Source organism: Perognathus longimembris, chromosome 21 (assembly GCF_023159225.1).
Source record: "Perognathus longimembris pacificus isolate PPM17 chromosome 21, ASM2315922v1, whole genome shotgun sequence".
Lineage (NCBI taxonomy): Eukaryota > Metazoa > Chordata > Mammalia > Rodentia > Heteromyidae > Perognathus > Perognathus longimembris.
Genome location: NC_063181.1, coordinates 29,609,801 through 29,628,053, shown reverse-complemented (window position 1 = coordinate 29,628,053; position 18,253 = coordinate 29,609,801). Strand labels below are relative to the sequence as shown.

The 18,253-nt window shown below is 40.7% G+C and overlaps 1 protein-coding gene across 2 annotated transcripts; it reads right to left on the bottom strand.

The window, feature by feature from the left end:
- Nucleotides 1-848: 848 nt before the first annotated feature.
- Chrna6 (cholinergic receptor nicotinic alpha 6 subunit) lies at nucleotides 849-16,902 on the bottom strand. Of its 2 annotated transcripts, XM_048330633.1 has the most exons (6): nucleotides 16,824-16,902; nucleotides 14,845-14,984; nucleotides 8,309-8,353; nucleotides 3,592-3,701; nucleotides 2,509-3,490; nucleotides 849-1,144 (listed from the first exon to the last, which is right to left on the bottom strand). In XM_048330633.1, exons 1-6 carry the CDS (start codon nucleotides 16,900-16,902, stop codon nucleotides 1,013-1,015), a joined length of 1,488 nt encoding a protein of 495 aa, XP_048186590.1. In that variant the 3' UTR covers nucleotides 849-1,012. The 2 variants fall into 2 exon arrangements, with proteins under 2 accessions (XP_048186590.1, XP_048186591.1); XM_048330634.1 differs by lacking the exon at nucleotides 8,309-8,353.
- Between the last annotated feature and the right edge of the window lie 1,351 nt (nucleotides 16,903-18,253).

Sequence of the window (18,253 nt, the reverse complement as noted above, 5' to 3'; positions counted from 1 at the left end):
AATCATGTAGAGTGAGGTAAGCCAATCCTAGAGAGACAAATGGCACATTTTTTCTCTCACAGACACTAGATCTAAAATACAACAGGACACGATAAATTATTCAGGACTTTTGGCATTTTATACACAGTGAAACCAGAGGTGGAGGAAAACAAAGGTGCAATGTCTTTCAGCATCTCATCATATAAAGTAATATGTGTTTAAATAAACTCCAGGAAATGAAAACAAATGATGTTTTATTTTTCATTGTCTGTTTTTTTGTTTTGTTTGCTCATTTATCTGTTTTGGGGAGGGTAAGGGGTACACAGAAATGGAGGGACAAAGGGTGAACAAATGCCGAGGTGGTATTCAATAAGCACTATGTTGAAAATGAATTATACAACTTGTGGGTGGGGATAGAAGGGAGAAAGTGAGGGAAGGGGTGACATTGTCCATAAACAAATGTACTTATTACCTGACTTATGTAACTGTAACCCGTCTGTATATCACCTTTATAACAGCAATAAAAGGAAAAATAAAAAAGACTGGCTATCCAGTAAGCTTTAACCAATTAATGTGTCAAATAATGTTGAAGGGCATGAGTACCTCAGAGACATGCATGAGAAAATAAGACTGCAGTATTTAACAAGTGCTGACATGGTCCTCATTCTAGACTTTCACATTTCATATGCTGTAACAATCACTATGAGGAGCTGGAGATAAGACAGAATCTCTTCTCAGGATGGGTTGATGTTAATTACAAGGTTTGGCTCCATGATGGGGCATTCATCATACAGGTCCCTGGAAGCCAAACATATACATACTGCAGAAGCTGACTTAACATGCTTTGGTTGTAGATGCTTTCTCTAGGCTCCAGTGTTAGTCCCTTGTGAAGAAAGATATTTGGACTCCTGTATTTGTGACACAGTCTTCTTTTCCAATTTTGACTTCAGTTTCAGTAGATGAGGCTGTTCTTATGATAAGGAATATAAAATAAATAGAGTGTGCATTTCTAAAGATAATGGAGAAATACCTGTTAAGCTTTTGCTGCATTCTCAAGCAGCGGCTGTAGAAACAGGCCTGCAGTTCCAAATACACAGACAGTTACAAACACCCAGAGAAATATTCTGTCTACCACCATGGCCACATATTTCCAGTCATCTTCAACCTGAAACACAAACAAAAAGTCAAAGCTGTTGGTAAAAATCAAAGCCATAAGAACTATGCTGTTTACAAATACACAATTTTTTCAGAGTTCCCTGTGCTTTTAAAAATGAACACTGGCATTTTTACTGACTTCTCTGTGGTACCCATGAGAAAACTGTCTAGGAAGATGCATCCCTAGGCTACAAGGGACATATCCTGGCTTCAAGGGGACCTTCTAAGAGCTCAACTTGTCATTTGCACATAGGAAGAGCCTGGCCCCTTGGCAAATTGGGAATAGGTTTGAGGCAGAGTCAAAGATGGAAGCCAGGGTACAATTGAGGTCCCTCTTCATAGGAAGAGGCAGCCCTCCAGGTCTCAAATTTTGTCAGTGTGAGGAGCTTATTGCACTTCTGGTTTCTTTCTAGTTTCTGACCATCAGCCTGGACCACAGCCTATAATAAATCAACAATTAGTCTAATCTCTTTCCTAATGGTAAAAAAAAAAAAGCCACCATAAAGGTGACTTTTTCTGAGCTTTCTCATCCTGGGATTCGCCCTTTGTGACAAATATTCCAAATCTACCTCTGAGCCAACAGGGAAGGTATCATAAGAACCTTCCATTAGGAGGTGATTACTAGCAGCTTCAGTATGAACTCAAACTCAGACACTTTAGTCTCTAGTCAGTTCCCTAATGGTTTTCTCAAGCTCTGTCTTTGGAGGATGGGGAAGACTAAGAGCACCAGGAGCAGAATGTATGGACAACAAATACATCTCCAAGGCCCATTCAATCAGCACCTACATGCACCTAGAGTACAGGAAGTGGGCTTGGACCTACAAACACTAGAAACTGGAGTGGTGCCTCCAGGACTCTATTTGGAAGATTCAGAAAGCTAAAGGCACCACTGACAGAACGTGTGGATGTCTAACACATCTCCAAGACACATTCGGTGAGCTCCTAAATTCCTTTAAAGTAGCAACTTGGACCGAGCCAAACACTGGAGCTTATACCTTCTTCCCAAACCACTCCACAGTCAGTTCTACAGCCATTTCTCTTTTCTCCTATTTGTCACTGTGTCCTGGGCCCTGTAGGGTAGAATGGGGGAGTGTAGGTCTTGATTTCATATACCAATGTTTACTTGAATATGTAATTTTAGCCAGATTTCACTTGAGTAAACCCAGGCTGGTGAAGATTGCTCTGGGCTTCCTCTGCTTCCCATTTCCCCTGATTTTTTTTTTTTTGTCTACCCGTAACAGATAAGAGTGTAGCTGGTCTTAGAGTAAGTCTGTCTGCCTTTCAACAACAATTTACCCTAGATTCTAAGTATCCTAAAGGGCATCTTGGAATATGGAGGTAGGATCTGGCTGGCTGGGAGATGACATGCCTTACCTCTTTTCTCTCATTGTGGTTCTTCATGTTGTCTGCTATAAATTGAATGCTATTAATGACATCTTCAAAGTCAGGTGAGTACTCCAAATTTTCCATCATCCATTGTAGAGGCTGTTGACTTAATCTTCTCTTGTTGGTGGTAAGCTCACTTGACTTATGACAATGGCAGCATTCCTTAAGAAATTTGGACTCTTTGTGATTAGCAAGCTTGACCTTGACAGGCCTACTACCAGAAAGGTGTTTGGAGTCTTTATCAGAACCTGCCCCTTTTGTCTTGTCCAGGGGTTGCTTCATCAACAGGATTTGGGGAAATAGCTGGAGAAAAATCACCTTTACCCACTTGGGCAGGATATGTGTTGTGGGGGTGCGATAGTGTATGTTCAGCACAAACACAGTCACCACAATGGACAATGTGACAAAGATCATGGTGAATAGTAGATACTCACCCACTAGTGGGATCACCAGAGATGTAGATGGGATGGTCTCTGTAATTACTAGCAAGAATACAGTCAAAGAAAGCAGGACTGAGATGCAAAGTGTCACCTTTTCACCACAGTCGGAAGGAAGGTAGAAAACCAACACAGTTAGAAAGGAAATGAAGAGACAAGGGATGATCAGATTAACAGTGTAAAACATCGGCAACCTCCTAATATAAAAAGAATAGGTTATATCTGTGTATATCTCTTCACAACAGTTGTATTTGATGTCATGCTTGTATCCAGATGCATCGACAATTTCCCACTCACTGTTTTCCCAAAAGTCATTCATATCTACTTTAGATCCGATGATCAGAAGATCAATCTCAGCTTTGTCATATGTCCAGGAACCAAATTTCAGGGAACAATTTTGATGATCAAAAGGGAAAAAGGTGATGTCCATAGGACAGGAACTCTTAAAAACAGCTGGTGGGGTCCAGGTTATCATGCCATTGTATTTAAGAAGGGCCTTTGTCCTGCCTTCTACTTGGAAGTCACCAACAGCACTGCAAGAGAATCAGACAGTATTAGTCATTTCTCCTTGGCTGAAGGTCAGTGTTGGCAAACATGACTTTGGAAAGAAACAGTGGCTTCAAGACTTCCATACTTATTATAGAGAACAATGTCTGGCTTCCAAATCTTGTCTGCTGGAACACGAAGTGTCTCAATGTCATCATACTCCATTGGGTCCCAGCGCAATCTATAATCATTCCATATCTAAAAGAATTAAACATTGATTTTTAAAATGTCTTAACTTTCCCCTGTTAACTTTATGTTGACTCAACTGTATTCTTTTTTCAAAAAGTCAATTTTTTAATGTCTGTGATCATTTATTTATCTTTAAGTAGTTGAGCAAAGGAATTTCAATTCAACATGTTTATGAGTACAACACATCTTGAATAATGTTAACCCCCCCTTTCATCATGCTCCCCCATATTTCCCCATTCTTATTTGAACAATACTTAGGATTCTATCAAAATCTGGGTAATTATACCTATGGGAAACAGGAAGCTAAATAGCTGACCTGATTTTGCAAACAGATAATTAGATATTTATCTCTTGATTGGTGGTTAGCTAAGCAAGATGAAGACTTCACTGCCATGTGTAACAGGCCATCATCAAACTGGAGTAGGAACCCATTTCTAATAATATAGTAAACTAAAAATATACTTTATGGGTGTGGTGATGAGTTTATTATACAATCTGTTAAAATATTTGTACTTTCTAAAGGGAAAAGATGATACAACTGAGAACAACCTGAACTGAATTTAACACACATGATCTTGAGCTCAGTTATTTATATCTCTGGTTCTGGAATAGCAGGGCTCATATGAAACATGAGTATCCAGGTAGGGAGTTCTAGTTACAGACAAAAATCGGGTGAATATATGTGTGTGTGAATTAAAAACACACAAAGTTATATGTGTGTACATACATAATACATGCCATGGACTGTTACAGAGCCACAAAAATGAATTTATGTCATTTGTGAGAAAATATGGAGCAAGATAAGCCAACCCCAAAAGTCAAATGTCTCATGTTTTCACTCATTTCTGAAAGCTAGAATAAGAGTGATGGGTAAATTAATAAGTGGCCTAAAAACTTAGAGACTTCTCTGAAGAAGAAATAAGAATGGCCAGTAAACACATGAAGAGATGTTCAATATCTCTGGCCATAAAAGAAATGAAAATCAAAACAAAATTGAGATTCCACCTCACCCCAGTTAGAATGACCATTATCAAGAAAGCTAACAGTGGGCTGGGGATATGGCCTAGTGGCAAGAGTGCTTGCCTCATATACATGAGGCCCTGGGTTCGATTCCCCAGCACCACATATACAGAAAATGGCCAGAAGTGGTGCTGTGGCTCAAGGGGCAGAGTGCTAGCCTTGAGCAAGAAGAAGCCAGGGACAGTGCTCAGGTCCTGAGTTCAAGCCCCAGGACTGGCCAAAAAAAAAAAAAAAAGCTAACAGTAACAAATGTTATGGTGTGGGGGGTGGGATGGGGGGAAATGTGGCCAAAAGGGAATGCTATTACACTGTTGCTGGAAATGTAAATTTGTTCAATCACTCTGGAAAGCAGTGTGGAGATTCCCTATGACCCAGAAATCCCACTCCTGGGCATTTATCCAAAAGATTACAAATTAGATTACAGTAAAGCTACCAACACAACCATGCTCACTGAAATATTGTTTACCATAGCTAAGATACAGAATCAACCCAGATGCCCCTCAGTGGATGAATGGATCAAGGAAATGTGGTATATATACATAATGGAATTCTATGGTTCCCCCACAAAGAATGGCATTGCCCCATTTGTAAGGAGATGGAAAGACTTAAGTGAAGCAAGCCAGACCCAAAGAAACATAGGGTGCATGGCATCTCTCATTTGTAATAATTAGAATGTACCTATAAGTCTACAAGTAAATCCAATGGATAGTAAGGGACAAATAATTACCCGTGGACATGATAAATTAACCAGAACTCTAAACATACACATAGTAAGAGCAAAGGAGGATATTCTTAGGAGAGGATTACAAGAGCTCAAAAATCTATGTGCCGGGCTGGGGATATGGCCTAGTGGCAAGAGTGCTTGCCTCATATACATGAAGCCCTGGGTTCGATTCCCCAGCACCACATATACAGAAAACGGCCAGAAGTGGTGCTGTGGCTCAAGTGGCAGAGTGCTAGCTCTGAGCAAAAAGAAGCCAGGGACACACCGGAACAGGCCTGAAGACCAATGGAACAGAACTGAAGACCCAGAAATGAACCCACAGAACTATGCCTACTTAATCTTTGATAAAGGAGCTAAAACAATAGTATGGAAGAAAGAAAGCCTCTTTAACAAGTGGTGCTGGCAAAACTGGCTCAACACATGCAACAAACTAAAACTAGATCCTTATATATCACCCTGCACCAAAATCAATTCCAAATGGATTAAAGACCTTGAAATCAAAACAGACACCCTGAAAACACTAAAGGAAGGAGTAGGAGAAACACTTGGGCTCCTTGGCACAGGACAGAACTTCCTTAACAAAGACCCAGAAAGGCTACAAATCAAAGAAAGGTTGGACAAATGGGACTGCATCAAACTGCAGAGCTTCTGCACGGCAAAGGACATAGCTCGCAAGATAAACAGAAAGCCCACTGGGAGAAGATCTTTACCGGACATTCAACAGACAAAGGCCTCATCTCTAAAATATATGCAGAACTAAAAAAATTACCTTCTTCCAAAACAAAACCGCAAAGAACCAATAGCCCCCTCAGCAAGTGAGCTAAAGACTTACAAAGAGACTTCTCTGATGAGGAAATGAGAATGGCCAAGAGACATATGAAAAAATGCTCTACATCACTGGCCATAAAAGAAATGCACATCAAAACAACATTGAGATTCCATCTCACCCCAGTAAGAATGTCATATATCAAGAAAACTAACAATAACAATTGTTGGAGGGGATGTGGCCAAAAGGGAACCCTACTTCATTGTTGGTGGGAATGTAAACTGGTTCAGCCACTCTGGCAAGCAGTATGGAGATTCCTCAGAAGGCTCAATATAGAACTCCCCTATGACCCAGCAACCCCACTTTTGGGTATCTATCCAAAAGATCACAAACAAAATCACAGTAATGCCACCAGCACAACAATGTTCATCGCAGTGCAATTTGTCATAGCAAGAATCTGGAACCAACCCAGATGCCCCTCAGTAGACGAATGGATCAGGAAAATGTGGTACATATACACAATGGAATTTTATGCCTCTATCAGAAAGAATGACATTGCCCCATTTGTAAGGAAATGGAAGGACTTGGAAAAAATTATACTAAGTGAAGTGAGCCAGACCCAAAGAAACATGGACTCTATGGTCTCCCTTATTGGGAATAATTAGTACAGGTTTAGGCAAGTCATAGCAGAGCATCACAAGGCCCAATAGCTATACCCTTATGAACACATAAGATGATGCTAAGTGAAATAAACTCCATGTTATGGAAACGCTTGTTATATCACAGTTGTAACTACTTTCCTATGTGTATCTGTAGCTTCTATTATTGATGATGTTCTTGTATCACCTTCCTGTGGTTGTACCTACACTATCTCTGTAATCTTATCTGAGTATATTGGAAACCGTGTATACTGGTATTGGAAGTAGGAAATTGAAAGGGAATACCAAATTTGAGAGTCACAGGGTAAAAAAAGACAAACAACTACAAAAGCAATACTTGCAAAACTGTTTGGTGTAAGTGAACTGAACACCTCCGGCGGGGGGGCGGGAAAGGGGGAGGAGGGAGGGGGGTAGGAGGGACAAGGTAACAAACAGTACAAGAAATGTATCCAATGCCTAAAGTATGAAACTGTAACCTCTCTGTACATCAGTTTGATAATAAAAATTTGAGAAAAAAAATCTATGTGCATATGATCATATAAAATGATGCCTATCAAAATGAACTCCAAGAAATGGAAACAAGATATTTTTAAATGGACTACTTTCAGTTATTATTTTTCCCCTTCAATTTATCCCCTTTTGTCACTGTTTGTTTTTATTTCGGTGCCCTTTGTCATGTATATAAGTTTATCTGCTTTGGGAAGGGGAAAGGGAAGCACAGAAAAGGTGGGACAAAGGGTGAACCAATTCAGCAGTGGTATGTACTAGACACTATGTTTGAAATGAACTGTACAACTTGGGGTAAGGGAGATTGGGAAGGAAATAAAACTGGAAGAAAATGAAGGAAGGGGTAAAAAAATAATAGGTGAGAATGACAACAATTACATTAATAAATAATGGAATACAAAGTAGAAAAGGGGCTGTCAGGGAAAGAGATTCATGGAGGGCTTAAGGGGGAAAGGAAAAAAGGATACTGAGGAGTAAAGATTGCATTACATACATGTGTGTATATGCATACACATATGTATCTATACATACACACACCACTTTTTTGAAAAAGTAAGGAAGGAGTGCATGATAATATGACTACAGTAGAGGGAGTAAACTTTCTCAAAGTATATTATGTGCATCTACGAATGCATAATGAAACTCCTTTTTCCTATTAATGTATGCTAATTAAAAGTAAAATAAAATCAGATATGTGTGAGCAGAGACCAGAAAGAACAGATGTCTCTGTCACTAGGCTTGCCCTTACTCTCTATTCAGCTCTGTAGACTGAGCTGTTACTAGAGCCAAATGAAGCCTTGGTGATAACAATGTGGACATGGTCCTACATCCATCACAAGTTGGAGATGGGAAGAGGTAACACTAAGGTTCTGGTCCAACTGACATTGCTAAGTGGACATTCAAGGGCTACCATTCAAAGAGAAATAACGGAGACACCTACGTGACGCAGCCATAGATTGGTTTCCATAATCTGGTTTACTTCATCCTGGGAAGAAGAAATAATGTTGTCAGTTTTGGATATACTTCCTAATACAGTTGTGTCTTAGAGCAAAAGTAGAGACAAACCTGAATGTAAAAACCCAGAAAATCAAAAGGGCAACCTGTGGGAAATATTTAGTATGCAACCTGCAATACAGTATGCCCACACCTTGTTCCAATGCTGTAGACTTGGAAAGGAAATATGGAGTTTTTATTTACCATTTGGTATTTGTTTGTGTGTTTGTTTTTAAAGCACTGAGGTTTGAACTCAGAGCCCTGTACTTACTAGGCAGGCACTCTTTATATAACCATGTATCTAGTACGTAGTACCGCTCCACCTTAAGCCATGATCCCAGCTCTCATTTTGTCTTTGAGACAGCATCTTACTACATAACCCAGACAGGTCTTGAAATTTCTATTCTAAATTCTCCTGGTTCAGCTGGATTGCAGATGTGTATTACAATGTCTTGTGGGAATGTAGCTTTAAACTCTCTTTCAAAGTTGATTTAAGTCACACCTCCTCGGTGAATCCATGTTACCACCATAGTCTACTTCATAAAGATTTTATCAAGAGAAATGAGAAGAGAAACATTTGGGAATGAAAAAGGGTAAATCCTGCAGATAGTAACAGGTATCCAAACCCTGCTCATCATTTGTGCATATGCCTTAAAATCTCTCTTTTACTGTGCCCCAAGATTCTCTGGACTTTGCTCCCTGAGTATTTTTGCTCCAGGATCTAACCTGAGTTCATCAACCGGGATGTGTTACATACCCACTATGCACCCTCCCCCACTGGAGCAGCACTTCTGTCATACATGACACAAATGTTTACTGAGACCACTCCATAAAAACTGAGGTGACGCTGTATGCCAATGGCTCATACCTGCAGCCCTAGCTACTAAGAAGGCTGAAATCTGAGCATAGCAATTCAGAGCCAGCCCAGTCAGAAAAGGCCATGAGACTCTTAACTCCAATTAACTACCAAAAATAGCAGAAAATAGAGCTGTAGCTCAAGTGATAGAGCACTAGCCTTGAGCAAAAAAAAAATCTCAGGAACAGTGACCAGGCCTTGAATTAGCTGACGAGACATAAATTAATAATATATAAATATGTAAATATAAAATGCAATGTAATGTAAAATAGATAAGTGTTTGAAGAAAAGGAGGGATGGAGTAGTCCATGCTTGTAAATGCCCACATATGTCTATTTTAGACAAGATGTCAAAGGTTTCTCTGAGGAGGTAGTATTTAAATATATTTAAATGTCCCAAAGAAAGTCAGGGCTAGCTGAAAGACAGGCATTCCAGGACAGCCTCCTCTAGAGACTGAATTGCTAAGGAATTGTCAACTCTCAGGTGGTTGCAACCAAAGTCCCATATACAATAGTCTTTAAAACACAATGGCTAGGCAGCTGATGACAGCTCCTCAGTGGCCAGCAATAAATTCCCAAAGCTTGCTTTGCCAGACACCCAAGCCTGCTCCAGAGTGAAGTAGGGCAGCTGTGACTGAGTGCGCTTTGGCAGGGCTCCCACACCTGCCAGCCCTGCTGTGCTGAGAAACAATGTGGCCCTCTACTCCTTCACCTCCTGCTCACTGCTGCCTGGCCTGGATAACTCTGAGGAGAGACCTTGGTAAACTTCCTTCTAATGGCTTGTTTCAACCCATACTGAGCCCTGTAGTTTGCAAAAGGTCAGTAAAAGGAGTTATAATCATAGTTTCTTATTGATCCCAGTAAACAAAGAAATGGACCAAACAGTGGTCAACAAAGCTTTATAGTTACTTGATCCTAAGGTCAAGGATTCATGAGAGTCACTTTGGCTTGTCAGAGCATATCAAGAGCCATATCCACGACCTGTTAGTCAGAGCCATCTCTAAGTCTTGATTCCAAGATCTCAGAGGTAACTGGCAGAAGCCCCAACCAAAGCCTGTTTCCTCTCTGCACTAGATCAGGGATTTGGAATTGGTTAACAATACCATTCTGCACTACCCCTAACTCCCTGCTTCGTTTGCACGGGCTTGGGGAAGGCCCATGTTGTATGGGCCTGGTCCATAGTGGCCATGTGAACCCCCTTAGAGGTAGCAGCCAACCTTCTGGATCAGGATCTGACCTGACTGCGTTCTAGATCTCACACATCAATAGATGAATGCCACACACTCAGACCCATGGGAGGGGACCAGAGACCTGCAGCACTATACTGTATTCTTATGTTCATTGCCGTCACCTCTTTCTTGGGAAAATAAGTTAGTTGACATCCAGATACATTGAAACTTTCTCTTTTTTTTCTTCTTTTTTGCTGCTCTTGGCGCTTGAACTCAAGGCTAGCGTTCTACCACTTGAGTCACAGTGCCACTTCCAGCTTTTTCTTTTTATGTGGTACTGAGGAATCAAACCCAGGGCTTCATGTATGCTAGGCAAACACTCTATCACTAAGCCACATTCCCAGCCCATATTGAAACTTTGAAGACACAATTCAAATGGACTCATTGCCGGGCCAGCAGCAATAGGTTGAAAGACTTGATAAGAAAGGCCAGGTATGTTTTGTTTTTATAAGAGTTAACATTATCATTTTTCCTATGCCTGGCTACCAAAAACACTGGGAAGGGGCTTTATACAGGGCCCCTGTCCAGGGACAATGGGCATGTTCCTACACTTACTGATCATCTATTCCCAAGCCTTTGTGGCTAAGATCACCTTGCATGGCAAGATGTGTTCTCTGAAGCTGTAAAACTAAGCTAAGGGCTCAACAGAAGCAGAAGGGTAAGAGGTCTTCTAGAAGCTACTTAAGGCTTCAACATCTTGTTGAACTGCATCACAGGGCCACTCCCAGAAGTCATCTGAAAACTGCCACAAGACCCAGTATATGTAATACCCCAGTTATTTATTCTAGAGATATAAAGATTATACCTACACAATATAGACAAATATTCATAGAAGCTTTGTCGTAGATCAAAAATTAATTAGCCCAAATGGTTGAAGAAACCATACTATGTGATGCCATGCAGTCATTTAGCTCAGGAAAGAGCATCCCCACCCGACCCCTGGAAAGCCACCAAACACTTGGAGGTATATCTCAAAAAGATGAGTGGGAAGGCCAGTCCCATAAATCTTCATTGTCCATGATCCTTCATAAAGAGCATCCTTGAAATAAGTATGTTAAGAAATGGAAGGAAGCTAGCCTTGAGCGGGAAGAAGCCAGGGACGGTGCTCAGGCCCTGAGTCCAAGGCCCAGGACTGGCCAAAAAAAAAAAAAAAAGAAAAGAAAAGAAATGGAAGGAAGATTAGTGGGGGGGGGGGGGCAACTACATAAAGCATGCAAGGATCTCTATGGTTTATTATAACTCTGAATCTATAATCATTAGCATACATAAAATTTCTCTTTAATAGTCTGGGAATGTGCTTAGTGGTAGAGTGCTTATCTAGCATGTATGAAGCTCTGGGTTTGATTCCTCCATACCACATACACAGAAATGGCTGGAAGTGTCATGTGGCTCAAGTGGTAGAGTGCTAGCCATGAGCAAAAAGAAGCTCTGGGACAGTGCCCAGGCCCTGAGTTCAAGCCCCAGGACTAGCAAAAAAAATTCTCTCTAATAAGCTATATTTCCCAAGTCCTTCTTGCAGCTAGAGAAGCTGAAGAGAACTGAAGTTATCAAGAACTTAAGCAAGTTCCTTGAAGGCGTCTCAGGTTGTCTGATTTGTGCCCCTTTTCTCTTTTCCCCTTCCTCCTGCTTCTTTCAGATAATACAACCGTAGTGAGAGCAAATACAGCAATTTTCTTGGACCATTCAGCAATTCTAAGGGAAAAATCATATACCAAAGAAGGCAAAATAGAAAGGCAGAAGGAGAGTTGGTCACAGCTGCCATGTTGGTTTGTGCTTTTAGCATCATTGTCTGTATGAGTGATATTCTTGGGGTTGTGTAGTGCATAACATAGTGTATAACTTGGATGACTAAACGCATGAAGCTACCTTGTGTTAATCTGTGGACTGTGAAAACTTCAAATTTCTGCTTAAAAAAGAAAGAAAACAATTCCTTCCTTCCTTAGTCTTTGCCTCCCTCATTTTCTTCCTCTCTCCCTCCTCCTCCCTCTGTCTCTCTAGATTTATATATAGGAGAGGGATATCCAATACTAGAAGCCAAATGTAAATGTCACACTCTGCCTTCAACAATCTCTGCCTGTCCTCCCCAAAATGATGTCCTAAAAGGTATATGAAGCAGGGATTTGAAGTAAAGCTATATGGCAAGGTGGTCCTTTCAGACTCAATCTAGAGCAAATGTGCTTCTAGCTCAGTACAAAATCAGTAACAAAAATTGAAATGTGTGTGGCATTTTTTTGTGGGGGAAAGGGTAAGAAGGAATCAGAATAGATACTAAATAAATGACTTTCAATGGAATGAATGTGTCCAGGTAGATGAGAAGAAATAGTAGGCTTGTCTTTTAAAACTCAATTATCTATAGAATTAGCTTATAAATTAAATGTACTAGGTGGTATGCAAGTATATACAAATGTATTGACTGAAATGTAGTAGATTTAATGGAGAACTCAAATAGTGTAAACCCTTAGAAAGGCAAAGGCAGAGTTCAACAAAATGAATACCAGGAAACAATAATTTTAAAGGGGGGGTGGTCATAAGGAAAGAGGCAAACAAATGAAGAGGGGAAGTGGGGAGGGCAGTCAAGAATTCAATGTATATCCTACAAAATAAGAAAAAGGAGGGAAGGTGTGGGGAAGGAAGAATGGTGAGAATGTTGGAATGCATGACATTGATCAATATGCATTGTATCTGGTTTGTTAAACGGCAAAAAAAATGCAGGCAATCAAAATAAATAAATAAAATCAATACCTAGGGGATGGGAATGCAGCTTAGTGGTAGAGTGCTTGCCCAGCATGCATGAAGCCCTAGGTTCGATTCCTCAGAACCACATAAACAGAAAAAGCCATAAGTGACACTGTGGCTCAAGTGGTAGAGTGCTGGCCTTGAGCAAAAGGAAGCCAGGGACAGTGCTCAGGCCCTGAGTTCAAGCCCCAGGACAGGCAAAAAATAATATAAATAAATTAATAAAATAAATAAATATCTAGCAGCATACACTTGTATCCAGACCATGACAGAAGGCAAAGACCTGAGTTTAATCAGCAACCCCCACAGGGAAGCATGGACTGGAGAAGCCTGACAGGGAGCAATACACACCTCCATAAGGCTTTTCCACAGTGTGCTTAGAGAAGTTCTCTCCCCATTTCACCTCTGGGACAATGGCCAGAAGGAGGCCCCTTCCTTATCCACATATGGCATGGTGAACAGCAGCACCTCTTCTTTTTTATACCATCAGCTCAGCAACTCTCTCTAACCTACATCTGATGGTGCTCTTGATTGTCTTTTCTTCCTGAGTCTGCCTCTTCCTGAAACTTGGCCTGAGCCTTGAGCTTCAGACTAGCCCTGTCCCTTCCCATGCCAAGCCCTAGAATTCAGACTCCTGCTCTACTTTAGAAAAGTAGGCTGCTCTATCCCTTCCCCCACCTCCACAACAAAGAACAGTTGTTGTTTTCTAATCTAATCCTTCTTGCCTTTGACATGATTGCAATCAACTTTTTAATTTTTCAAATACCCAGCCACTGTTTTATTTGGTGTTGGGTGAAACCATATATGAAAGAAAGCAAATGTTTTATCTCTTACATAACATGGAATCATTAAAGCAATTCTTTCTCTATCAAGTAGAAAGAGCATAAATTCGTAATCTCAGTACTTGGGTAGCACAGTTCTGGAGGATCATAGTTTTTGGTCAGCCTATACAAAAACTTCATGAGACCCTCCATCTCAACAAACCAGCCTGGCATGGTTGGTGCTCGTCACCTGAGTGACACAGGAAATGTAAATAGGATTGAGCTTCCCAATTTTCAGAAGGAAGATGTTGCAGTACAGAAGAGGTGCACAACATGATTAGCATCTTTTAGACTAGTGACAATGGCTCACACCTGTAAATCCTAGCTATTGAGAAGGCTGAGATCTGAGGATCAAGGTTTGAGGCCATTCTAGGCCAGAAAGTCCATGAAGCTCTTATCTCCAATTAACCACCAAAAAGCCAGAAGCGGACCTGTGGCTCAAGTAGTAGAACACCAGCCTTGAGGAAAAAAGCTAAGGAACAATGCCCAGGCCCTGAGTTCAAGCCAAAGGAGCAACACACACACACACACACACACACACACACACACACACACACACACACACACACACACACAGATTAGTAACTTCCAATTCTCTCTACAACTTCCCTTGGAGTCTTTGTTTCATGAACTGGATCTGAGACACTTCTAGATACTGGCTGTCTACCTTGAGCAAGTACAGCCTTGTTAGGGACCTATCCTCTCCCAAGAGGAGGCTCTGCAGGACCAGCAGGTTTAGACTTGTATTTATTGCTAAGTTTAAAGCTCTTGTATTTACAGCATACAACAGTGTTGGGGCTTGCTGTGCGCTCCTGAAGCGCATCTGGATGGGTGGCACTTACCACGTTGGCCAGCTGTGTGATGGCCACTTCAAAATGCACTGTGACGGGGTCGGAAACGTTTTCCACGGGCCTGATGAACCGGTTATAATGGGCAAACAGCTTGTGGAAGAGCCTCTCCTCTGAGGCACAGCCTGTACAACCTAGGGGCAGGACAGAGGGAAGACAGGGGAGCACAGGATGCAGGAGAGGAGCTTCTGCCTCCGCCCATCCCTCCCACCCTCCCTGGGCTCCATCCTAGGGCCAGAAAGGTCCTGGGTTCTGTCCTAGAACCTATCATGCAGCATCAAAGAAATAATAATAATAATAATAATGAATAATAATAGCAGTCTGGAGCTGATAGCTCACACCTTTGCTCATAACCCTAGCTACTCAGAAAGCTGAGATCTGAGGATAATGGTTCAAAGCCAGCCGGGGCCTGGAAGTCACATGAGACTCTTATCTCCAATTAACCACCAAAAATTCAGAAGTAGAGATGTGGCTCAAGTGGTAGAGCGCCAGCCTTGAGTGAAAAGGGGATGAAAAAAGCTAACAGATAGCACCTAGGCGCTGAGTTCAAGCCCCACAACTGGCACAAGAAAAAGAAATAAGAAAAGAGAAAGGAAGAGGATCAAAGAAAAAAAATGTATCAAAGAAAAAGCCGAGAAAAGTAGTTGTGATCTTTAAAGTCTAACACGCTGCACCTGCCCAGGCATAGACACAAAACTTGGAATTTTCTCTTTGTCACCAAACATAACTTTGCAATATTGCCAGTGGAATTAGAAGCTTTTCAGTTCTGTCCTTTCTTATGTAAAATACTACACATTGATATCTCTGCCTCCTACCAGCAAGATTCTGCTGTGGGAAATTCGACAGACAGCTAGTGGTTATAGTATGCTTCACAATCCATACTCCTTTTGAAAACAAAACATTAAAATTAATTTTAGAGATTTATGTGATGCAAGGTTTTAAAAGCAAAATCCACCTCAAATAACATTATCTTAGATAACAGCATTTTCACTCTACCTTCTGGACAGTACTGCCCTACATCTGTTTTTGCTCTCTTCTAAGAATGCACTAACAGTAAGCTTTTTGCCATCCCTTGACAGAATGAATTCTATTACTACCCCCATTGAAACACATTTCCTGCATGTTCCTTCATAGAACTGAAATTGGACTCCTGATTTCTAATTCCATGAAGTTCCCAAAGAGATTGGTACCTTGAAAGAAAAATAAATATGAGAGTTTGAAGAGCCCATCAATGCAAGAATGAAAAGGATAACTAGCATTACTAAAAGAAAGAGAGTTGTTTGTCAAGTGCATTCTTGCTATTGTAATTAATAATGATAAAAATATTTCTCAGAAAACAATGAAAAAATCCTCTACTTTATCCACTTTCGCTCCTCTGCAACATTTTTTGTTAAATCCTCCAGTAGTCTTGAAAAGCTCTTGCCAGCCTCATAACTCATGTAAATTTTGTCTGGCACAACAAATCTTAACTTAAATAAATGGTCTCACTGTTAGGTTTTATTTCAGTAATGTGCAGCATGTTTCCCAAAACAAAGAAAGTTGCCTATTGAATGGACAGGTACACAGGCTGAAGAACAGTATCAGTTAACAAATAAATCAAAGTTTTGAAAACTATGTTATTTGTAATTGCAAATAAATAATTGGAGTATAACCCCAACAGAGATAAATAAACGTGCAATCTTCTTATTATATTTTAATTGAGAAACCACACTTAATTAGAAAAATAAAGCATAATTTACAGTATGTTCTATTGTATTGCACTTTCCTAATCTCATCTGACATGTTTAAAAATAACTAATAAAAATCAAGCAGTTGTAACAGCTGTGCTTCCTATGAACACACTAGAATTTACCTAGACTCTTTATTTAAATCTGTATTTACCTAGAATCTTTCACATCTGCTAGCTCAACTACATAAAAAATGAGTAAATACACAGAGCTAGGAAGGTTAGGAAATAAGCAAAAGTAACCTACCTTTAAAGGAAGGTGTGGATGTATATAACCAGAGACACAAACCCAAACGAAGCAATCCCCAGCCCTTGCCGGTCAGCATGATTAAAACACTTCAATTCCTTTTTCTAGGCAGAAAACAGAGTTATCAGACAGCTGCACAAATCAGACCTTCAAATTGTCAGAATCCCACAACTACCCACATGTATCTTCTGTAAAAGAAAAATATTCACAGGACGTGCCACATCTGCTCTGAGTGTCAGAGATCCAGGATGACATGAAGGGCACATAAAGCTGACTTGGTGTAAGGTCAGCTGAGCCATCATCGTGCTTCCTGTCATCCTAGATCTCAATTTGCCTCTTTGCTCAAGAAAAGTGGAGAAAGGCAGGCAGGGAATTAGACAGAGGGGATTCGGGGAGGACAGCAATGTCTGTGGCTTTAGAGACCTGCCAACTCACTCATATCCATTTGCTGAGTTCCGGCTCCAGCTAAAAGACATACTAGGGCACTGATAGCATATGCATTGAGTTCTGTGACTAAACAAGGCTTAATCTTGTTAGAAAACATGCCATCATATGTACAGCTTTAAAAAAAAATAGAATTCAAGCTGTGTCCTGGTGACTCACACCTGTGATCATAGCAACTCAGGAGACTGAATTCTGAGAATTATGGTTCAAAGCCAGCCTGGGCAGGAAAGCCCATGAGACTCCTACCTCTAATTAACTGCCAAATTACTGAGTGGTTGAACACAAGCCGTGAGCAATAACAACAGGACAAACGGCCCAGGCCTTGAGGTTCAGTCACCCAAAAGTAAAGGAAAATAAAGCAATTTATTTTTTTTGTCTTAGTTTTGAACTCTGACACTTTAAGTGCTGGTCTTTCTGAGTGCAATAACTCCCATCCAGGACTGAAGATCAGATGTTTGATAATGAGAGGAAAGGCTGCTCTAAGGATATTTTTCATGTTTATTTTACTTTTTAAAATTTTTTTTGCCAGTCCTGGGCCTTGGACTCAGGGCCTGAGCATTGTCCCTGGGCTTCTTTTTGCTCAAGGCTAGCACTCTGCCACTTGAGCCACAGCGCCACTTCTGGCCACTTTCTATATATATGGTGCTGGGGAAATGAACCCAGTGCTTCATGTATATGAGGCAAGCACTCTTGCCACTAGGCCATATTCCCAGCCCTCATGTTTATTTTACAAATTGGGTTTCCTATCATATTCCTTTTTCTATTAAGTATGTTGCCAATAAGGGATCTGATTAATTGGGCCTTTGGATCAGGTTTGGTTAAAGGAGTCGTTTGTGCCATCTCATCTGAACTATCTCCTGCAAATGCACAAGCACTAACAACTTAGCCTCATATCTCATGCGTGAAGAAAAGAGGAAGTAATATTTATCTAGTACAAACTAGACCAGGCCCTGGTTAGATCTTTCAAATATGTCATCTAAAATGTA

Bases quoted from the DNA above. Each gene is read 5' to 3' on its own strand.
- Chrna6 (XM_048330633.1), bottom strand. From the start codon at position 16,902: ATGCTGACCGGCAAGGGCTGGGGATTGCTTCGTTTGGGTTTGTGTCTC. The intron at 8,354-14,844 runs GTAAGTGCCACC...TCTTCTTCCCAG, and splicing joins TCACACAGCTGGCCAACGTG to GATGAAGTAAACCAGATTAT. The intron at 3,702-8,308 runs GTAGGTGTCTCC...TAATTCTTTTAG, and splicing joins CCAATCTATGGCTGCGTCAC to ATATGGAATGATTATAGATT.